General features: G+C 40.5%; 2 protein-coding genes across 2 annotated transcripts in view; one reads left to right on the top strand and one right to left on the bottom strand.

Moving 5' to 3' along the window:
• Window positions 1-1557: 1557 nt before the first annotated feature.
• Window positions 1558-18139, top strand: part of LOC144636601 (polycystin family receptor for egg jelly-like) — a 38897-nt gene continuing 22315 nt past the window's right edge. The window contains exons 1-10 of the mRNA XM_078495813.1: window positions 1558-1686; window positions 1870-1936; window positions 3466-3873; window positions 4934-5014; window positions 7447-7569; window positions 7978-8106; window positions 8574-8696; window positions 8868-8993; window positions 9567-9689; window positions 10795-10917. Of these exons, the coding sequence (XP_078351939.1) occupies window positions 1654-1686; window positions 1870-1936; window positions 3466-3873; window positions 4934-5014; window positions 7447-7569; window positions 7978-8106; window positions 8574-8696; window positions 8868-8993; window positions 9567-9689; window positions 10795-10917 (1336 nt within the window). The 5' untranslated portion in view covers window positions 1558-1653. The remainder of the gene's footprint in view (window positions 1687-1869; window positions 1937-3465; window positions 3874-4933; window positions 5015-7446; window positions 7570-7977; window positions 8107-8573; window positions 8697-8867; window positions 8994-9566; window positions 9690-10794; window positions 10918-18139) is intronic.
• On the bottom strand, window positions 14867-16360 carry LOC144636497 (uncharacterized). The gene is made up of 2 exons (XM_078495717.1): window positions 15794-16360; window positions 14867-15586 (listed from the first exon to the last, which is right to left on the bottom strand). Exons 1-2 carry the CDS (start codon window positions 16343-16345, stop codon window positions 15416-15418), a joined length of 723 nt encoding a protein of 240 aa, XP_078351843.1. The 5' UTR covers window positions 16346-16360; the 3' UTR covers window positions 14867-15415.

Consider the following 18139-nt stretch of genomic DNA (forward strand, 5'->3'; position numbering starts at 1 on the left):
AAGCAGAAACCCATAAGGGTTGAAACGTGTAACGCGCGCGCACAGCGTTTGAATATTCATTTTGCTAAGTACCATATTTGGAAACACGGAGAATTTGTACGCGAAAGGTTTATACACGTAATGACATACGCAACATAATTTTTGGTTTTGCGGTAAGTTGCTTGAATTTTGACCTAAACGCCGTAATTTTCTTACAGAAACTATAGAAATACATCAACTGCATCGAAGCGAAGTTCTCCAGACTACTTCAAGAAGATGAAACAGGAGAATTTAACCAAATTTAACTTTATTCAACCAAGCTTGTTCAAAAACAAGATTACGCCATCGAGCGCGAGCTAGCGCGCGCTGTGAATTTAATCCAAATATAGTAATTTTGATTGGTTAAATGTTTCTCGTGATTTTCCAAATATGGTACTTATTGTAAACGAACGTGCAAACGCTTTGTACAATGCGAATCATAGGGAGTTGCACGTTTCAACCCTTATGGGTTTCTGGCAGAAGTTAATGGCGTGAAGCCCAGCACAAGCCTTAGCCCGGTGCAGCCTCGCCCTCGCGGACCATGTCTCACGCGTACATTCGCAGTCTGCTCTCTAGCTGCAAGTATTTTTTTTCGTCGCTCCCACCCTACCCTACAACCCTTTATTTTTTTCCCCGCTTTCCAAATGCAAATGGCCTCGCTGTGGAGTTAATCGACCAGAGAAACACCCTTTGCCCAAATGCAAATCCCCTCCGAAAGGAGCAAAGAAATTCGAGTAAATATTTTTTGTTATTATTGGATCCCTGTGGTTTGATTTTAAACCCGTGACCTTGATTTTACCTGATATGAAGTTTGTTTCATGGTCAACGACAAACAAGTAAATAAAACATCAACAGCGTTTCGCGTCAGTAAACATTAAAACATGTCATGGGACGTTTTGCTGCAATTAAACGTGGAGTGTAAATTCGATCCGTTTTTTTTTAATAAATTAGTCTGTTCGCAGATCCTGTTAATAATTGGTAAGCCGATTACGTTGATCGGTGTCCACTAAATGGATCATAAACGCCGAGTGTGCTTTATTAGAGCTTAGCCATTTAGATCCAGCGTCAATTCGCGACCCGGCGTTGAATTAAGGCAAAATAATTCATCGCTTCTTTCTAAGAAATATGGTTAAAAATGCATTAGCTTACCTTGTATCGATTCTGCAAACGAGAAAGAATCTCCACGGGATAACTCTTTCTCTGTGTGCCTTTACATAGCAGCGTCATGCTGTATCAAAAACACCGAAACTGTGAATTAACTTTAATTTCACCAAGAATATTAAATACTTCATGTTTGCAATTTCCTTTTCAAGTCTAAATGTACATGTCAAAAATAGGCCTACGAACTATTTCATCATCAGTTGAGTGCGTAAAATTTAAATCTCGTAATTGACTGAATATTCTGGAAAATACACCATTTGCTTTGGTAAAAAGAAAATAGGTTAAAAATTAATCAGTTTACCTAACAGCAATCATGTTTGACTCCATGGCAAGACGTTTATCTCAGGGACAAATTCAACGCACGTCTTGGTAAAGACGTGCAGCTTGATGCTGTGTAGAAAAAACCGAAGCTTGTAGCTTCCTTGAAAATAGTTTTTGTTTGGAATTTCAAGCCTTGATCGATCTGTCTAAAGAATGAGTGTGACTACTAACCAATTGTTTGTGAAGGTAGGCCTACATTGGAACGTTTTATGTTGTTGATTTCACAGACAAGCTAATATTAACTTTCTCTTCACTTTTCAATTGTAAATGCGTCTAAAAATCATCCACAATTATTATTTAAAGAAACCATCTACCATTTTACGTTGTGGACTCCAAAAAATACTTATCAGTCGTTTTTTTTATTTTTAGAAAAGAACTCTTTGGGTTTTTATTCGAGCCTTGATGGTGGTCGCTTTTGGAGGATTCACAAATGGAGGTTTGTTTGGATAATTTCAATTCTTTGCTAATCGATAATCGGCCATTCAGATCTGCGAGTGGAAGTGTTACAATAGGAACTGTGATTGTAAGACGCTCACAGTAATTTTCTGCTCTTAAATTGCCGCATATTTTTTAATGTACCTTTAAACGCTAGCACTCAGGGGCTGATTGCGGCCTGTAGATGATTACGTAACCTTTATTAAGACACGAAAATATGTATTTTACCACTGTATGAAATCAAAATTTATCTACCTTTTAACCAAATCGTTGACTCACAAGAAAGACGTTTCACATACACACAAATCCGAAATTCAAACACGTTAAACAATTAATGTATTTTGATTATTTTCAATAAACAATTCTAACAACTTAACCAGACACTACTTTCTTTTCGCTCACAAAAACTGCCTAAAAATGTATTTTCTACTAGCTTATAAGTTAGAGAAAAAAAAAAAGTTTTTATGGTAAATGGTATTTTTTTGTGCGATGACTAGTCTTAAAATTGTGTCCTGAACATGAGTTAACTTAATTCTAACTGTTTGTTTGAAATAAGAGAACGGTAAGGGTCAATTGTGATGACGTATGTCGCATTCTATGTGTTGCCGGGCAAATTAAATTTCCAGCATTGATTCAAAATAATAAGTGCTGTAGACTTATCCAGAAATTTTGTGGGCAGCAAGATAAAATAAAGGATAACGCCAAGTCAAGAACCGTATCTCCTCGAATAACATCCGGAAGTTATATATATATATATATATTTTTTTTCTGAACAACAGTAGTGAGGGAGTTGGGGCGTAAGAGATAAGGGAGTGGGGGGAGGGGACTGATGTGGGGGAGTTGGAAGGTACTTAGGGTTATTCGAAGGGAACGAGTATTTCAAAAATTTTCACCTAAGGGAGGGATGAAAAATTCGCAGGGGGAATTAATCGAGCGTCGTTTAGTATTCTAGGGAACTTGGTAACGATAACGTAGAAATAGTTTATTTTGAGATTAGATAAGATAAGATAAAATTTTACTGTACACTCCTAAAAAGGTTTTTCAGTGAACAATACAATGCAATACATAAAGTGGAATAAAATGTAAAATGTAAATCCAAATCGGGGCTTTAAACATTTCACTTTCCGTTCTATGACATCACAATTAACCTGGTGATTTTATAATGTATTCTTATGGTAAGGTACGTGCTTTGTATCAAAGACTGACTCGTCTGTAGGCGGACTAGGTTGGTGGATTAGGAATAGGTGGGGTAGACGAGGTACAGTGGAAAGTTAATATTGAAGACTGAAGACATAATGCTGTGACTTTCAAGGTTTCCTTAAACCAAGATGGTAACGATTCCCCCCCCCCCCCCCCCACCCCGCATGGCAATGAGCGACAGCCCATATAAGTTTTATTCACTATAATGTCAAGGATATACTAGAGAAACGCGAAACTGTGAACTAATGCATTTATAAAATTAAATGAAACAACATAAATAATACAATGCTCTCTCGGGTATTACAAAATTTATTATCGTTTTCTTAATAGGTCTTCAAAATCCAAGTCCACCGCCAGAATGCACTCAATCAGGTCCATCAGCATACAACATACTTGACGAAGCCAACAGATACTGGAGCCATGATGAAGGCGCTACGTATTGTGACAGATATAACATTATGAACGATAAGTGGTATCGCTTCATGGGGGCTGCTGGGACAATGATGGCTACCTATTGCATTCCGGAGGAAAGTTGCAACGCACACATGGCTGGCTGGATCAGTGACGGTGATCATCCGTCTGTTGCTTACCAGAAGGTACCGAGGACTGCGTGTATGCATTGGAGCTCAAGCTGCTGTTATCTGTCATATTCGATTGAGATAACCAACTGCAGCGGATTCTACGTTTATAAGCTTAAAGAACCGACTGGCTGTTCTCAACGTTACTGCGGTGTTAACGGTAAATTTATTATCAACCTTTATGACTCTATATTGTCAACTTAATGTTACAAAACAAACAGGGGGTTGACTGCCATCGTAACAATCGCTGGATAGTGGCATTTATATGATTCCTACGATATGATTTTGTCACCTTGCCTCACCTCGCCTCGCCTTAAACTAAAAGGTGACCTACCAACGCTGCGTACATTAGTGACTTCATAAAATTTGTTCTTTTGGATGGACATTTTTCTTTTAAATGCTGCATTCTAAACCAACTAAAATATGGTTTTTCTTTCCGATAGATATAAAAAGTACTTTTGAGTTCTAGAAAAGCAGCTGAATGCGCTTGGCTCGAGTATCAACAAGCAGCTCTTCTAGGCCTCAAGCGAGCAATATTTTTGCACTATTTCCAAAATAGAATACTTAAGCCGGTGAAGTTCAATCAGAATTTTCTTTCACGCGAACGGCAACGATGACGGTTTGACATCTCGCACAACGGGTGCATACAACACGAACATTAACCATAAATATGAACGAAAAGACGCAGTCAAACAATTGAGTCTTGTCATTACTTCAGTACCTGAACCAGTCATCTGTTTTTCTTGTGAGGGAACCTAAGCTTACAAGCCCCGTAGTTTTTTATTAGGTTCCCTCGCCATTTTGTTTCTAATCTTATATTATATTGTAGTCTCGTGTATTAATTATTATCTTGCATATTGATTTTGTATTATCTATTTTTTCATAATTATATTTTTTGTTTGTGTGGCAAAAATAAATAAATAAAAATGATACATCATCTGAAAAAAGACATATCGGCTTATTTTGCCGATTTATTTTTGCTTATTATGCTGAAAAAATTATGTCTGTAGTCAAATTGTGCATGTCTGTCTGTTTGTCTGAAAAATGGCCACTTGCCAAGCAAACTGTTCACTAGTTTTTGTCATTTCTACATATTTTTAATGTAACAGTATTTACTTTTGCTTCAGTTAATACGGCTTTCATGTAAAGAAGGTGTGTCAACTTTTGTCCGTTTTAGCTTCTTTTCGTATCTAATGCAACACAACTCTTCACATGCGCAGGTCCAAATGATGCATGTTATGCCATCGAAGGTACAAACCAATGCGGCTGCCCACCAGGCTATTCAGGCGATCCGTGCCAAGGTTAGTAAGTCAAGTAATCACCGTCTTGTTTCCACATATAATCATTTACAGAGATACAAACGTTTGTAAATGCGCATGCGTGATAAGTTTACTTGAAAGCTTTCAATAAAGGAATTAAATAAAACGCTTGATAGTAAACAATACGAAAAAAATATATAATTAACACACATTTATAATGATAAATTGTGACCCTCCACGAGATTTTGGTCAGTTTGGTGTTAACACGCGCAAGACACGTTCGCACGGTTATAACACTACACGCTTAGCGTGTCAAGTTTTTCGATATGCCCATAATTAATAAGCAAAACAAAAGTTAACGTGTTTCGTGTTGGTTGACTTTGTTCTTACCTGCTTGACACGGAAAATATTTTTTTTCTTGACACGGGGCGATGGGCTCTGTTTGAAATTCTTGACACGGTACGAGTAAGCTTCCGTGTTGCTTGACACGTTTCGAGAAGGTTTTGTTGCTTGACACGGTACGAAAAGGTTTTTGTTAGTGTTCTTGACACGGTGTGAAGAGGGTATAATGTTCTTGACACGTTTAACTTCAGGTGTTTAGTTTTTAACATAACTGAATGCCTCAAAACATTATTTTTTTTACGAAATCAAATTCGAAATGCCAGTAGAAGCGATCATTTAAATTTCAGTCGGATAGATAATTTGCCCTGGGTGCGGATTTAAGTTAATATACTAGTGGTAACCACAGGTCAGAAAGTACGGGCCTTGACGCACTTAGAAAAGGTACTGGTACGAGAGTGCGTAATTTTATATGGCAGTGTCGATAAATAAATGATTAAATGGACAAAAGACAATTATCCCGTGTAACGCTTTAACGCAAGGAATGCATGTTTTTATCGCTTTGGGAAGTGTAATCGAGCACGCGGTGTGAATTGAGATGTGATTTTTCTCAGTCGGTAAACTCGCTATGTTGTGCTCGCCTTTTATTAACGTGGCGCGATTAATGATAAATCACGCTTAATTGCCGCTAACCGGCCGCGAACCAGTCAGAGTTGTTTTTTGTCGGATTGACAGTTTAGTGAAGTGTAGTCGAGCACGCGGTGTGAATTGAGATGTGATTTTCCTCGGTCGATAAACTCGCTATGTTGTCAGTGTTATAACGAATTTCTCGAGAATAACCGTTGTTGGAATCATTCGCTTTGCCGTGGTTTATGCGTGATACAATCAGAGCAAATTTTCGCAAAAGCAACACTCGTAAAACAAGTCTGCAAATTGTAATGTTTGCAATCTTCCATGTGACAGAAGCCTAGATCTTATGTGACAATCGTTCTTGGAGAACAGATTTTCTCTTCCGGTGTTACGACAAACTGTCGTGATTGACACATTTTTCGCATTCTGATCGTTCTAAGTGGAAGAACAAAATTTTCAACTTCCGTTTTCTGTTCGCCTTTTATTAAAGTGGCGCGCATGCGTAAAACGCAATCCGCTGGTCACTGTCAAGATTAGGGTTGCGGGCCTCTCTTGGGCCCGCAATAATCTTTAGAACTTGATATCCAATACAGCTTCAACCATAGTGAGCAGAAACACAGTACCCCTCAAATGTAAGTTGACAGTCCCTCAAGACTCGATCATCGAAACTCGAAGATTTCGAGTTTTGATTCTCGAGTATCGAGTCGAGTCTCAGGTCGCTTAAACTAATTTTCTCTTGTGGTCCGCACTGAATTTCAGTAACGACCAGAGAGAGACGTCCGAAATTGATGAGAAAGCGTACTACGGAAGTCCCTGACTAATACTTTTCTCTTCGCACGTTAAGTGTGCGTTTACACAGTAACTCGCACGGTAATCGCGTGTTTTTTCGCACGGAGAGTGTCTGTTTTTCGCACGGCTAGAATGAACTTTTCGCACGGTAAGCGTGTGTTTTCGCACAGTAAGCGTGCTTTATTCGCACGATAGCTTTTGTTCACGAGTACTGACACGGACTTTTGTCTATTCCTTTGTTTCTATCGTGTTGTAAAAAGCAAAAGAAAATTTTAATGAGAGATTATGTGGACACGGTTGTTCCGTGTTAAATCGTGTCTCTTTTGCCTTACCGTGCGAGCATGTCGTGCGTGTGTCAACACCAAAGTGACCCAAATCCCGTGGAGGGTCACAATTGTATCTCAGCACTAAGTCAACGTTATTTATCATCATGGCCATAATAATAATAATAATCATCATCATCATCATAATATCATCAATATTAAATTGAACTGTTGTTCTGTTCCTCCAGCCTCTCAAGCCAATAGGAAGAACATGGTCCAATGTTAATTTAATGCCATTTATGTACACAAGTTAGATGATAATTCAATACATTGCAAATAAAATGTGGCTTCTTCTACATTTATCAGTTCAAAAATCCTCGTGCGATAGACAGAGACTCTATAAGCGTTAACAAATCTTACACTATAAAGCATTGTTTAACCTTTTGTCATCAGATACAGATGAATGCACATCTAATACCCACACCTGCCATTCATCGGCGACTTGCAGCAATACTGTTGGTTCTTTTACTTGTGCTTGTAATAATGGATACACCGGCGACGGGACAACTTGTAGCGGTATGTAGTATTTTCTTGCTTTCAAAAAAATCAAAGATAACGACGAAGCATACAAAAGCAGTCGTGTTCTAACAGGCCATTTAATTAATGGGGCAAATGTTGGACCCTTGTGGGAGATAATAGTCATGTGAAGGGACTGAGAAACACGTGTCCCCAATTTGGACGTGCTGGTTCCTTTTCTTTAGGTGACTGTACATATTGAGCAACTCGCATGCTTATAGCAACATCCCAAGGCTGAAAAGTTTAGATAACAACATATCATGGTCTATGCTGTTGAAAGCTTTTGACATGTCCATTAACAACAGTAGTGGAACTTTTTATTCATCCATGGCCGATGTAATTGACTGGTGCAATAAGATTAATGTTTCAATAAGACTATTTATTATTTGTTTGCTTTTGTTTTTTCAGATGTTGATGAATGTACGAGTGGCACCCACGACTGTCACTCTGACGCGACTTGCAGCAACACTCCGCCAGGTTCATTCACTTGTAGCTGTAACGACGGGTATTCAGGAGATGGCCGACAAGAGTGTGTTGGTATGTTCCGTCGTAAGAATGCGTACTAAGCCTTGCTTTCAACAGCAACGTGGAGCAGAACTTAAAACGTTGGCAAGAAGACCGTTATATAACTACAAAGAAATTAAGAACATTGAGAAATGGGAAGTTGCGTCAACTGATGTAAATAAAACCTGTTCATTTTTTAGTAAACAAACTGTGCCATCTACATATATAGAATGGAGTAAGGGAGGCCATCAATGGCGTTGACAAAATAAGAAATTTGTTATCAGTGAGGTATTTGTCAGTAGACGAAAATTCAGTGAGGAACAAGGGTATCTGCAACGGTTTTACTTTCCGAATGAACCAAATTCGTATACTGGAGATACATACGGCGCACTTTCTCCCAACCCCATCAGTCGCACCCCACCCCGGGTTAACGGACGAACGATCCAAACAAACAAGGTGAAAATCAGTGATTAGTGACTTCCCTATTAATATTTCTGTAGATATCGACGAATGCCAAACCGGAGTAGACAACTGCGACTTGCACGCTCAGTGTGCCAACAATATTGGTTCATTCGACTGCACTTGCGATCCAGGATATTCCGGAGACGGCATCGATTGCCCAGGTATGATGGTTCATAAAGCAATGCATCATGTTAAAAACACTGACTAAAAAGCTCTATATAAGGTATGCTGTGCTTCTATTTATTGAAAAAACTTTCGAGGGAGCCACGAAAAACAAAAAAAAAAATATCAATTGAACGGTAATGTCTTCATTGTTGTTCTTGTTATTTAAGATAATGATGAATGCTCGCTTGGTACCCATGACTGTCACTCAGATGCGACGTGTATAAACACGGGCGGGTCATTCAATTGTAGCTGCCACAACGGGTATTCAGGAGATGGTAAACAAGAGTGCGTGGGTATGTTCTGATTGTACAGTACGCCGCAAAATCATTTACACATAACCATCTCTTCTTCTCTCATCTCTTCTCCTTTCTTCTCTTCTCTTCTCTTCTCGTCTCTTCTCTTCCCTTATATTCCCTTCTCTTCTCTTCTCTTCTCTTCTCTTCTCTTCTCTTCTCTTCTCTTCTCTTCTCTTCTCCTCTTCTCTTCTCTTCTCTTCTCTTCTCTTCTCTTCTCTTCTCTTCTTTTCTCTTCTCTTCTCTTCCCTTTCCTTCTCTTCTTTTCTCTTCTCTTCTCTTCTCTTCCCTTCCCTTCTCTTTGTTTCTCTTCTCTTCTCATTTCTTCTCCTCTCTTCTGTTCTTCTCTTCTCTTTTCTTCTCTTTTCTTTTTTTCACTTTTGGTGTGTTCTCTTCTCGTTTCTTTTCTTTTCTTCTCATCTCTTAATTCTCTTCTCTTCTCTTCTCATCTCATCTCTTCTTCTCTTTTTTTTTTCTTTTCTCTTTTCTTCGAGATCTGGGGAAACTACTACTTTTAACAGATACTTTTAACGAATACTTTTAACGGTGGTTTGCTGTTAATATTCTGCGCAGACATAGACGAATGCCAAACCGGAGAAGACAACTGTCATTTGCACGCTCAATGTGACAACACTATTGGCTCATTTAACTGCATTTGTGATCCAGGTTATTCTGGAGATGGCGTCAATTGCCCTGGTAGGGTGGTTCATAAAGCAATGCATTTTTTGTTGCAAACACTAGCTATATAGTCCTAGTCAGATTCCGTCTTTTTTGACATTTTGCCATTGAAACAAGCCGAAGGTAATTTCCCTTTTGCAGTTTTACAGTGATATCTTTCGTTGAGACACGCACCGGTCAGATTAAATTATCGTATGAAAATAAAAAACAAAGGCGTGGCTGCCAAGGGTACTTAAAGGTATTCTGAATTTTCTGCTTATTGAAAAACTAGTGAGTGAGCCAACAGCTAAACAAAAGAAAATCGAACAATGATATGAACGATGATACTCATAAAACAGTACTCATAAAAAGAACAAGAAGATATACGCACTGATGACGTAAAAATTGGTCACCATGGTGAACTCGAAAGCTGTTAAGCTGTTAAGGCAAATTGACACTAATAACCACAAAAATTTAAAAGTCAATATTAACGTCTAAATTGTGCTTGATATTTAAGATATTGATGAATGCTCGCTTGGTACCCATGACTGTCACTTAGATGCGACTTGTATAAACACGGGCGGTTCATTCAATTGTAGCTGCAACAACGGGTATTCAGGAGATGGTAAACAAGAGTGTGTAGGTAAGTTTTGTATGCACGATATCATTCACACCTAACAAGTGTAGTTAACGTAACAGTAAGATAAACAAATTATAAGTTATATTTTCCGTAATTCTCTTTTTGAACGTTACTTTCTGATAGCTTCCCAAAAAGTTTAGTATGAAATGGAAATGTATAAGAAACCGAAAACTAACCGATTTCAATCAAGTAATTGAAAGTAATAAAAGTATTCCATAGTATAGTTTTACATCCTATCCCATTCCATCGTTATCTTATCCCACCCAATTCCATTCCTACCAGACATCTTCTATTCTCTTCTCTTCTCCTTCTTCTTCTTCTCTTCTCTTCTCTTCTCTTCTCCTCTCTCCTCTACTCTTCTCTTCTCTTCACTTCCGTCCCCTTCCTTTTCCTTCCCTTCCCTTTGATTCTCTTTTCTTCTCATTCCCTTTCTTAAAAAATGGGCTTTGCGTGTTAGCTTTTAATGATACTGTTAACAGTTGTTCACTATTAATATTTCCTCAGATATAGACGAATGCCAGGTTGGAACACATAACTGCCATTTAAATGCACAATGTGACAACAATATTGGCTCATTCTATTGCACTTGTCATCAAGGATATACAGGAGATGGCGTTACATGCTCTGGTACGGTGGTTCAGAATACAATGCTCTACCTTTTTAAGACTTATAAACTAAAGTTCTTAAATAATAATGGTGCGTTAATGGTGTCGTGCAATCTTGTGGTGTTTACACCTTCTTTGGTGCACTATGATCCCGAGGACCAAATTTCCTTAAAGGGGCTATATCACGCAATTTGAGGCAATTTCGGCACTGACCAACTGTCAGTAGAATGAACTGAAATATCACAATAAGGGTTTAAGAAAGACTTTCAGCAAATTTCAAATATCGCCCGACAGAAATTGGAAAATCGATTTCCCTCATATTTTGCCCACAAATAGCCTTTAGCTAGCCTTGGTATTTGATGTAGTTGTTTTCGTCCCGAAGCGCTTTAAATCCGTGAAAAACTAGAAAAAGGAATTTCGCCCACAAGATCGCCGAAAATGGCCGAATTCAAAGCTAAAAGTTGGCAACCTAAGTTTTAACTTAGTTCGCGTGCAAAGAAGAACCTGAAGTTTTGGATACGTTTTCTTGAACGGCAAGGTATTCAGCTTCTAAAATTAGGTAATAACTTGACTTGAGCGTCATTCTAGAATTATTTACTAATTTTGTAAAAATACCGATATCTACTGATGGAAAAATCCTTTATTTAGGGATAAAATTCAGAATGTTTTTTCGCCATGTACTATAACTCCAAATTTCTTCAAACTTTGGCTGTGGAAGCCTTTTATGCTATTGTAACTTATGTATGAAAATCAGCTTGGGTTCTCTTTCGAGAGATTTTTGAGGCGCATCTGAAATAACCGAATTTTAACGAAATAACATCAGCAAACGGTAAACAGCGGACTGTTGCCGTGTTTTGGCGCCAAGCGGTCTTGTCAAAAAAGGCGATTTAAGCCGAGGCCTACTCTGGTATCCAAAATCGCCCAAAGTCGCCCAAAATCGCCTAAAGTCGCCCAAAGTCGCCTAAAGTCGTCCAAAGTCGCCTAAAGTCGCTCTAAGTATAGATATTTTCTGTAACAATGCTTTATGGTGTACCAGGATGATTCCCATGTACATGTATACAACAACTGTACTTAGGTCGGTCACCTAAAATTGCCTAAAGTCGCTCAAAATCGCCCAAAGTCGCCCAAAATCGCCTTAAATCGCCCAAATCGCCCGTAATTTTGGACAAAATGAGCTAAAATTGCCTAAAGTCGCCTTAAGTCGCCCAAAGTTACGGCGACTTTGGGTCCCAGAGTAGGCATAAGCCGACAGTTGTGTTACGAGTTCTTAGTACTCATAAGCCAATATCTTGTTTCCTAAATACAGGTAGAATAAACTCGATTTTAGCGCCAAAGTAACAATATTTAACTGGAACAAGCTGAATGAATTTCTCGAGTGTGAGACATATCTTGACGAGTTGTCGATTTCATGTCGCAAGACGAAAATAGAAACTAATTTGTATTGTGGGCCCACTGCAATTAATGCATTTAAAGTAACACAATACCGAGAGAAAGATTTTCCAAATCAAATGTTAAGTAAAAACTAAGGTCTTCCGTAAACACTCCAAGTAATAAATGGTATAAAATTTTTAGTTTTGTGTGACATAGCGAAAATTAAAGAACAATGTAAGAAATGATCAATTTACAAACTGAATTGTTCGACACATATTTAGGAACGGCACGGTGGCTCAATGGTTAGCGCGCTCGACTCCGAGTCGAACGGCCCGGGTTCGAGGCTGGCCGGGGCGCTGCGTTGTGTTCTTGGGCAAGACACTTTACTCTCACAGTGCCTCTCTCCACCCAGGTGTATAAATGGGTACCGGCGAATTTACTGCTGGGGGGTAACCCTGCGATGGACTAGCATCCCATCCAGGGGGAGTAGCAATACTCCTAGTCGCTTAATGCTACGGAAACCGGGATAAGCTCCGGCTGTATGGGCCCCATGGCTCGGAGACAGACTTTTACTGAAATGTCGCTAATTAGTAATGCAAATTGTTGGTCGTTTCAGGTCAGAATTTAAAAAGATCAGAGCCATAATCGAATTTGAAACGATCAGGGGCCATAATCGATGGCTCCTGTCTCCAGCATCGACGTTCTTAAAAAAATTAAAGGTTCTTATATAAAGAAAGCGAGTATATATTCTTCCTGGCCTTGAACAATGTTGGTCACAGTTACTTCTGGCAGGAACAATTCTTCGAAAAAGAAACCAAGAGATCCACGTATTGCTTCTTTCGTTTCACCTTATTATGACTGGTGTCTATTTCAAAGTGATTGCAGATTTCTTTTAGCATTTGAATAGCAAAAGAAGACAGCTTCGAGGAACGGACGAGTTCACATAGGTTATAGCAGTCATAAACTATTGGATGCTCCAGCGACACTTCCTGCATGACTGTATTGGTCAACTCTTGAAGGGCACTCTCCCTCTCTGCGTTGTCCACTTCCTCATCACTAACATCTGCTACATCTTGCCGGCGTCGCTTAGCAGCCAGGCGACTAAAAAAGTTTGCTATCTGCTTGGAAGTCAGAAACTCGGCGCTTGTAAAGAGACGATTCCCTTCACTGTCCTTGGCTGTCATCATGGCTCTTGCAACAGAGTCTGGATCCTCTTTTCGCCCTGATGTCTCTCCAAGATCGAATTTCTTTGTCAAGTAATCTCTCTGACTAGTATTGAATCTAGTTCTTTTAACTTGGCTGGAAGTCGAGATTGTCCCACTGAATCAATTTCCAAGGACCAATTTTATAGGCCCTCCATACAAACAGCCCTTCGTCGGTGTACTCTGTGTTTGAAATAGCGCTGACACCTTCCAACATGATAGCCGAGAACGTCTCGAGCTCAGGGGGTTCTGAAACGGTAACGTTAACCGATGGTAATCCACCCGCTGAGAGAATGGCATCCTTCATTTCCTCTGCGCTTTCAATGTTGTTCCCTGAATTGAGATAAATTTTCATATGGGACTTAATGCCGGCTGCTTTTCTATCACACGCTCCTTTGCCTGCTTGCGAATCGCAAAAACCCAGCCTCTTGATAGAAACGTCATATTGTTGGCTGATTAGTTTTGCTCCCACTATGGTTGTGCCACAGTGGTAGCAGCCTGCGTTGTCTTGCCAGTAATAGGTCTTCTTAACTTGAGGCTGAGCTTCTTTGACCTGTCTTAGCACTTCTGACATGACGGAGAGTACTGTACATCCATCCTGGTTGCAACTCCTGAATACATTTACGAACGTCATCATCTGGAGGCTCTGGTCATCGCCTCTCCTGATGGCTACAGTTATGTGCCACGAAATACCACGTTTTGCGTACCAATCGGTCTGGTTTTCTCTAAATTTGCGGGGTAGAAATTTCATAGCCCAATCTTGGACTAAAACAATGGACGTGCTGTCGAGTGCATCCAGTTGGCTTAGCCTTGCTTCTTCTTGATTTACTGACCGCAGCAGATGCGCTTTCCAGTTCACAATGCCTTTCCGTGCTTTTCTCATCACGAAACAAAGCTTTTCTTTTACATCACTAGAAGCCAGCTTCTCTATTGCAGCCTCGATTTCGTCCATAGTTTTAGTAAGATCATCGCAATTGTCACAGCTGGTGTTGTGCTCATGTGAACACTGGGACTGGTAATCACGGTCTTTAGGGTCGTTGAGTGCGTAGACTCTGCAGTGGTCAGCGACATCCGACCTCGCCGAGACATGAACCTGCGAATTGAAGCATACAAAACTAAAGCCCCGGCTAAACGATATAACATTTTCGTCCAACATCATGTTGGAAGAGCATGTCTGACCGTTTAGCCGCCTCTCTCAACATTGCATTTAAATGGTTTCCCCTGTTTGATCCAGATCAAACATTGTCATCCAACATTTTGCTTCACGCGCAATTTTTTGACCGTTTAGCCACCTTTGCAAACAAAGCAAGTCAGAGCGGGAAAAAGCAACCAATCAGAAATCGAAACTCTGTGACGTCGCGCCATAATTTCAGCGGTAATATGCACAAAGCTCTATATAGTCCGGTCAGTTAGCACAAAAATCGTGACAAACTGCGTAAAAGCACCAAATTTGGCACAGTTATTCCTTTTGACATACCAAACGAATCTAGAAGGGGTGCCACGTGATTAAGCTTTCCGGGGGGGGGGGAGGAGGCCCATAACATTTGCATAATGCCCTAACGCTAACATGAAAGCGAGGCTGTAGTATTCAATGTGTTTATTACGCACCCATTATGACGAATTACTTTGTGAAACAGCTAAAACACATTAAGCAGACTCAGTGAAGAGTTTGTGACAATAAATGAGGCATTTCCCTTGATCACGTGACATTCCCATGAATCTTTGCGTGCTTACTCAAATTTTACTAAACACGTTTTTTACTGAGTCTGAAGCACATCGTTTTCGAAATTTTCCCTCAGAATTAGTAACGACATAGTTATTTATTGTTCTGTTTCTAAAGACTTGAGTTCTGGCAGCCTCCAGAACAGCCACAGAGTTCAGTGCACGGAAGGTTAGCCTTGAAGCATTTGCAGCGACCACTTGAACAACCTGTCCTGCATCCACACTTCAGTAATTCAGAACAAGCTTTAGCGGCTTCTGGAAGTATGGTCCAGCGGGGTCTCCATCTGTCGTTATCCATTTTCCAACCAAAGTCTGTCGGGAAGGGACAACTTGTTGTTCATCAAGAGACGTCCAAATGCTCGCCTGGCCTCTGTTGGAATGGTTCAAAAGGGAATCCTAACAAACAAAGAGATATCATTTTACATTAATCGACTAGAATACTTAAGTGTAATGATAACCAAAAATGCACAGTAAAGGAAATTTCTAAGTGGATCAACACCAGAAAGGGTCAGTTAAGGGCAATAATTTCTCCTAAATTCTTTCAGCATTGACTGAACAGGGGATAGAGCTAACGGTTGTGTAAGCTAAAAGATGGGTTTTTACCTCTGTCGGGGGGATGTTTTCCAGTGCCCTATTCTTTTTGGTAAAGAGTTCTCGTCGAGCCGTGTTTACATCAGTGGCGAGGCTGGTCCTGTCATAAAGTACCACCAAAAGGCGTTGCAGGACTTTAAACAGAGGGAAGTCGATCTCCAGTGGATTAAAGGGATTGTCATTCACATAAAGGAAAGCCTCTGTTACCTCTGGGTACGCATTCCAGGCCTCCCAAGCAGATTTCTTCCCTTTTCCCAGAAATGCAGACGTTGTTTCGCACCCCGTAAACGCGTGGAAAAATGGAAGCGCTCGGCATTTCTCTTCACCCAAATAATCGCAAATGCTGTTAACTGAAAGCAGCTGGAAAGTCTTTCCCATCCCAAAGGCGACCCAAAAGGTTGATCCAGGCCACGTTGAAGACAACATATGGAACTGTGCAATAAGAATTACGACAACGTCCGTGTCTACCGTGCGAACTAAGACACTTCTCCCTCCTTTAGCCAAAGCATCCTTAACGTGTACAAGAATCCGCGTGTCTGCTTCTTCATGATTGCAGCTCTGCATTTTCACCTAGAATGAACAAATAGACAATGATACACAAAGTACGAAAAACCGTTCATCAGAACTTGAAATAGTTCATACATAAAAGGGGTGTTTGGACGGTGAATACATTGAAGGCCCACTTTAAGATAGTTCAGTTAGCGAGTTACTTGAAGTTATGTAGACAAACTTGTCATCTGGAAAGGAAGCTGTTTCAACTTGTTTGGTTAAGAAGTTGAACAATTCTTTCTTGTTGGAGGAATCTTCAAGAAACGCCTGCCAATTCTGAGGTAATTTAACATGCCCAGCCACCTTTCGCCTCACACCTTTCCCTCTCTTCTCACGAGTAGCATCTTTAAGACTTGCTGAGCGATATTCATCCCATACAACGTCAATTCTTTTGGTGCTCTTAAGTTGGTTTTCCAGGAACGGCAAGAATGTGGAATCTGCATATTGGGAAAACGTCGAGACGGATGAAACCGGTAGCGCATGCACGATAGCTGCTCCATCAAAAACTTTCACGTCATAAGATGCCGGTGTAGGTGGTGATTCTCTGTTGACGCATGTAATCAAATCAGACTTTTTCCCGAATCGAAGGTTTCCAAACTCTGACAATGAAGGCGGATACGGCTGATTTTCATGCTTGAAGAACTCTTCAAGATCTCCGTCGCGCTGTTGGCTGGCAATGTACAGGCGACTAAATAGATAACGATCACTTGCTACCGCTGTCAACTTCAAGGACACTTTTGAGATTTGCTTCGGCTGTTGACGCTTGAACAGTGGCAAGGAATTCTTCGAAATCGTATCGTGAATAGACACAGTTCTCTCCTTAATGACTTCTTCCACTTACTTCTCGTACTATCGTAATCCAATTTCCTGGACTGTGTGCACAGTAGCCACAACCGACGCATCTGCACAATTGCGCGTGTCAAGGGCAAGCAATTCAGGGCAGTCATCCTGGAAAGGGTTTCCCATTTCAGAGATTGTATTGACAAGATTCTTTACATGACTTTGAAAGGCCTTCTGTGTAGAAAGTCCTTGTTCGTGGTGTTCGTTCTTTTCATCAACACCTGGATCACCTTTTAACTGACTTTCGAATTCTTCCAACAATCTAGCGGTTTCCGGTCCGGCCACCATCCATCTTCTAAACGCTACTGGACTTTCTGTTAGACCCACGGCTCCACCTGACCCTTTAACACTTGCGTTATGTTGCTCGTGTGCCTGATCGATTGGGATGCTTGAAAACTTGTTCAAAGATTAGAAAGATTTAGAAATAACCCAGCATTTCTTGAGGTCGTCTTGAACGGCACCTGGCAAGCACTTCATGTCTCTTATGTGAATGGGTAGCCACCTTGCGTAATTGGTGTGATCTAGCGCAAAGAACCAGGGAGCAAGGGATTCCAAGGCTTCTACATACAGAGAGAAGTTGTTCTCGCGATGTGCTTTCACGAATGCCAGTACCGTGAGTTCCATTTGCATGATCAGGAACCAGAACTTGTATGTTGGACCGTTCTTAATCATTCCATCGTGCCACTTTTGGAACTCCTCGTCGTCGTGTTGACCGTCGAGTTTTGCAAAGGCAACATGCTGCAATTTGTGCAAAGCCACTGCTGTTATCTGGTGTGCACGCCTGGTTTTTGTCAAGTGCGCTACCCTGAGAAAGGAATCCGATGTACCGGTGGATACTATTCCTGCCTCAGCTAGTGCTGTAGTCCAACCAGATGCAGCCAAAAGATCTCCGCACAAGGACCAAAGAGCCATCTCAATGTGGAGGCCACCTAGCATCACAACGTGTAAATTTTCTCCGTGTGTAGAAGG

Source organism: Oculina patagonica, chromosome 13 (assembly GCF_052425735.1).
Source record: "Oculina patagonica isolate OP01 chromosome 13, crgOcupat, whole genome shotgun sequence".
In the NCBI taxonomy this organism is placed as follows: domain Eukaryota; kingdom Metazoa; phylum Cnidaria; class Anthozoa; order Scleractinia; family Oculinidae; genus Oculina; species Oculina patagonica.

Bases quoted from the DNA above. Each gene is read 5' to 3' on its own strand.
- LOC144636497 (XM_078495717.1), bottom strand. From the start codon at position 16,345: ATGCAGAGCTGCAATCATGAAGAAGCAGACACGCGGATTCTTGTACAC. The intron at 15,587-15,793 runs GTAAAAACCCAT...TTTGTTTGTTAG, and splicing joins AAAACATCCCCCCGACAGAG to GATTCCCTTTTGAACCATTC.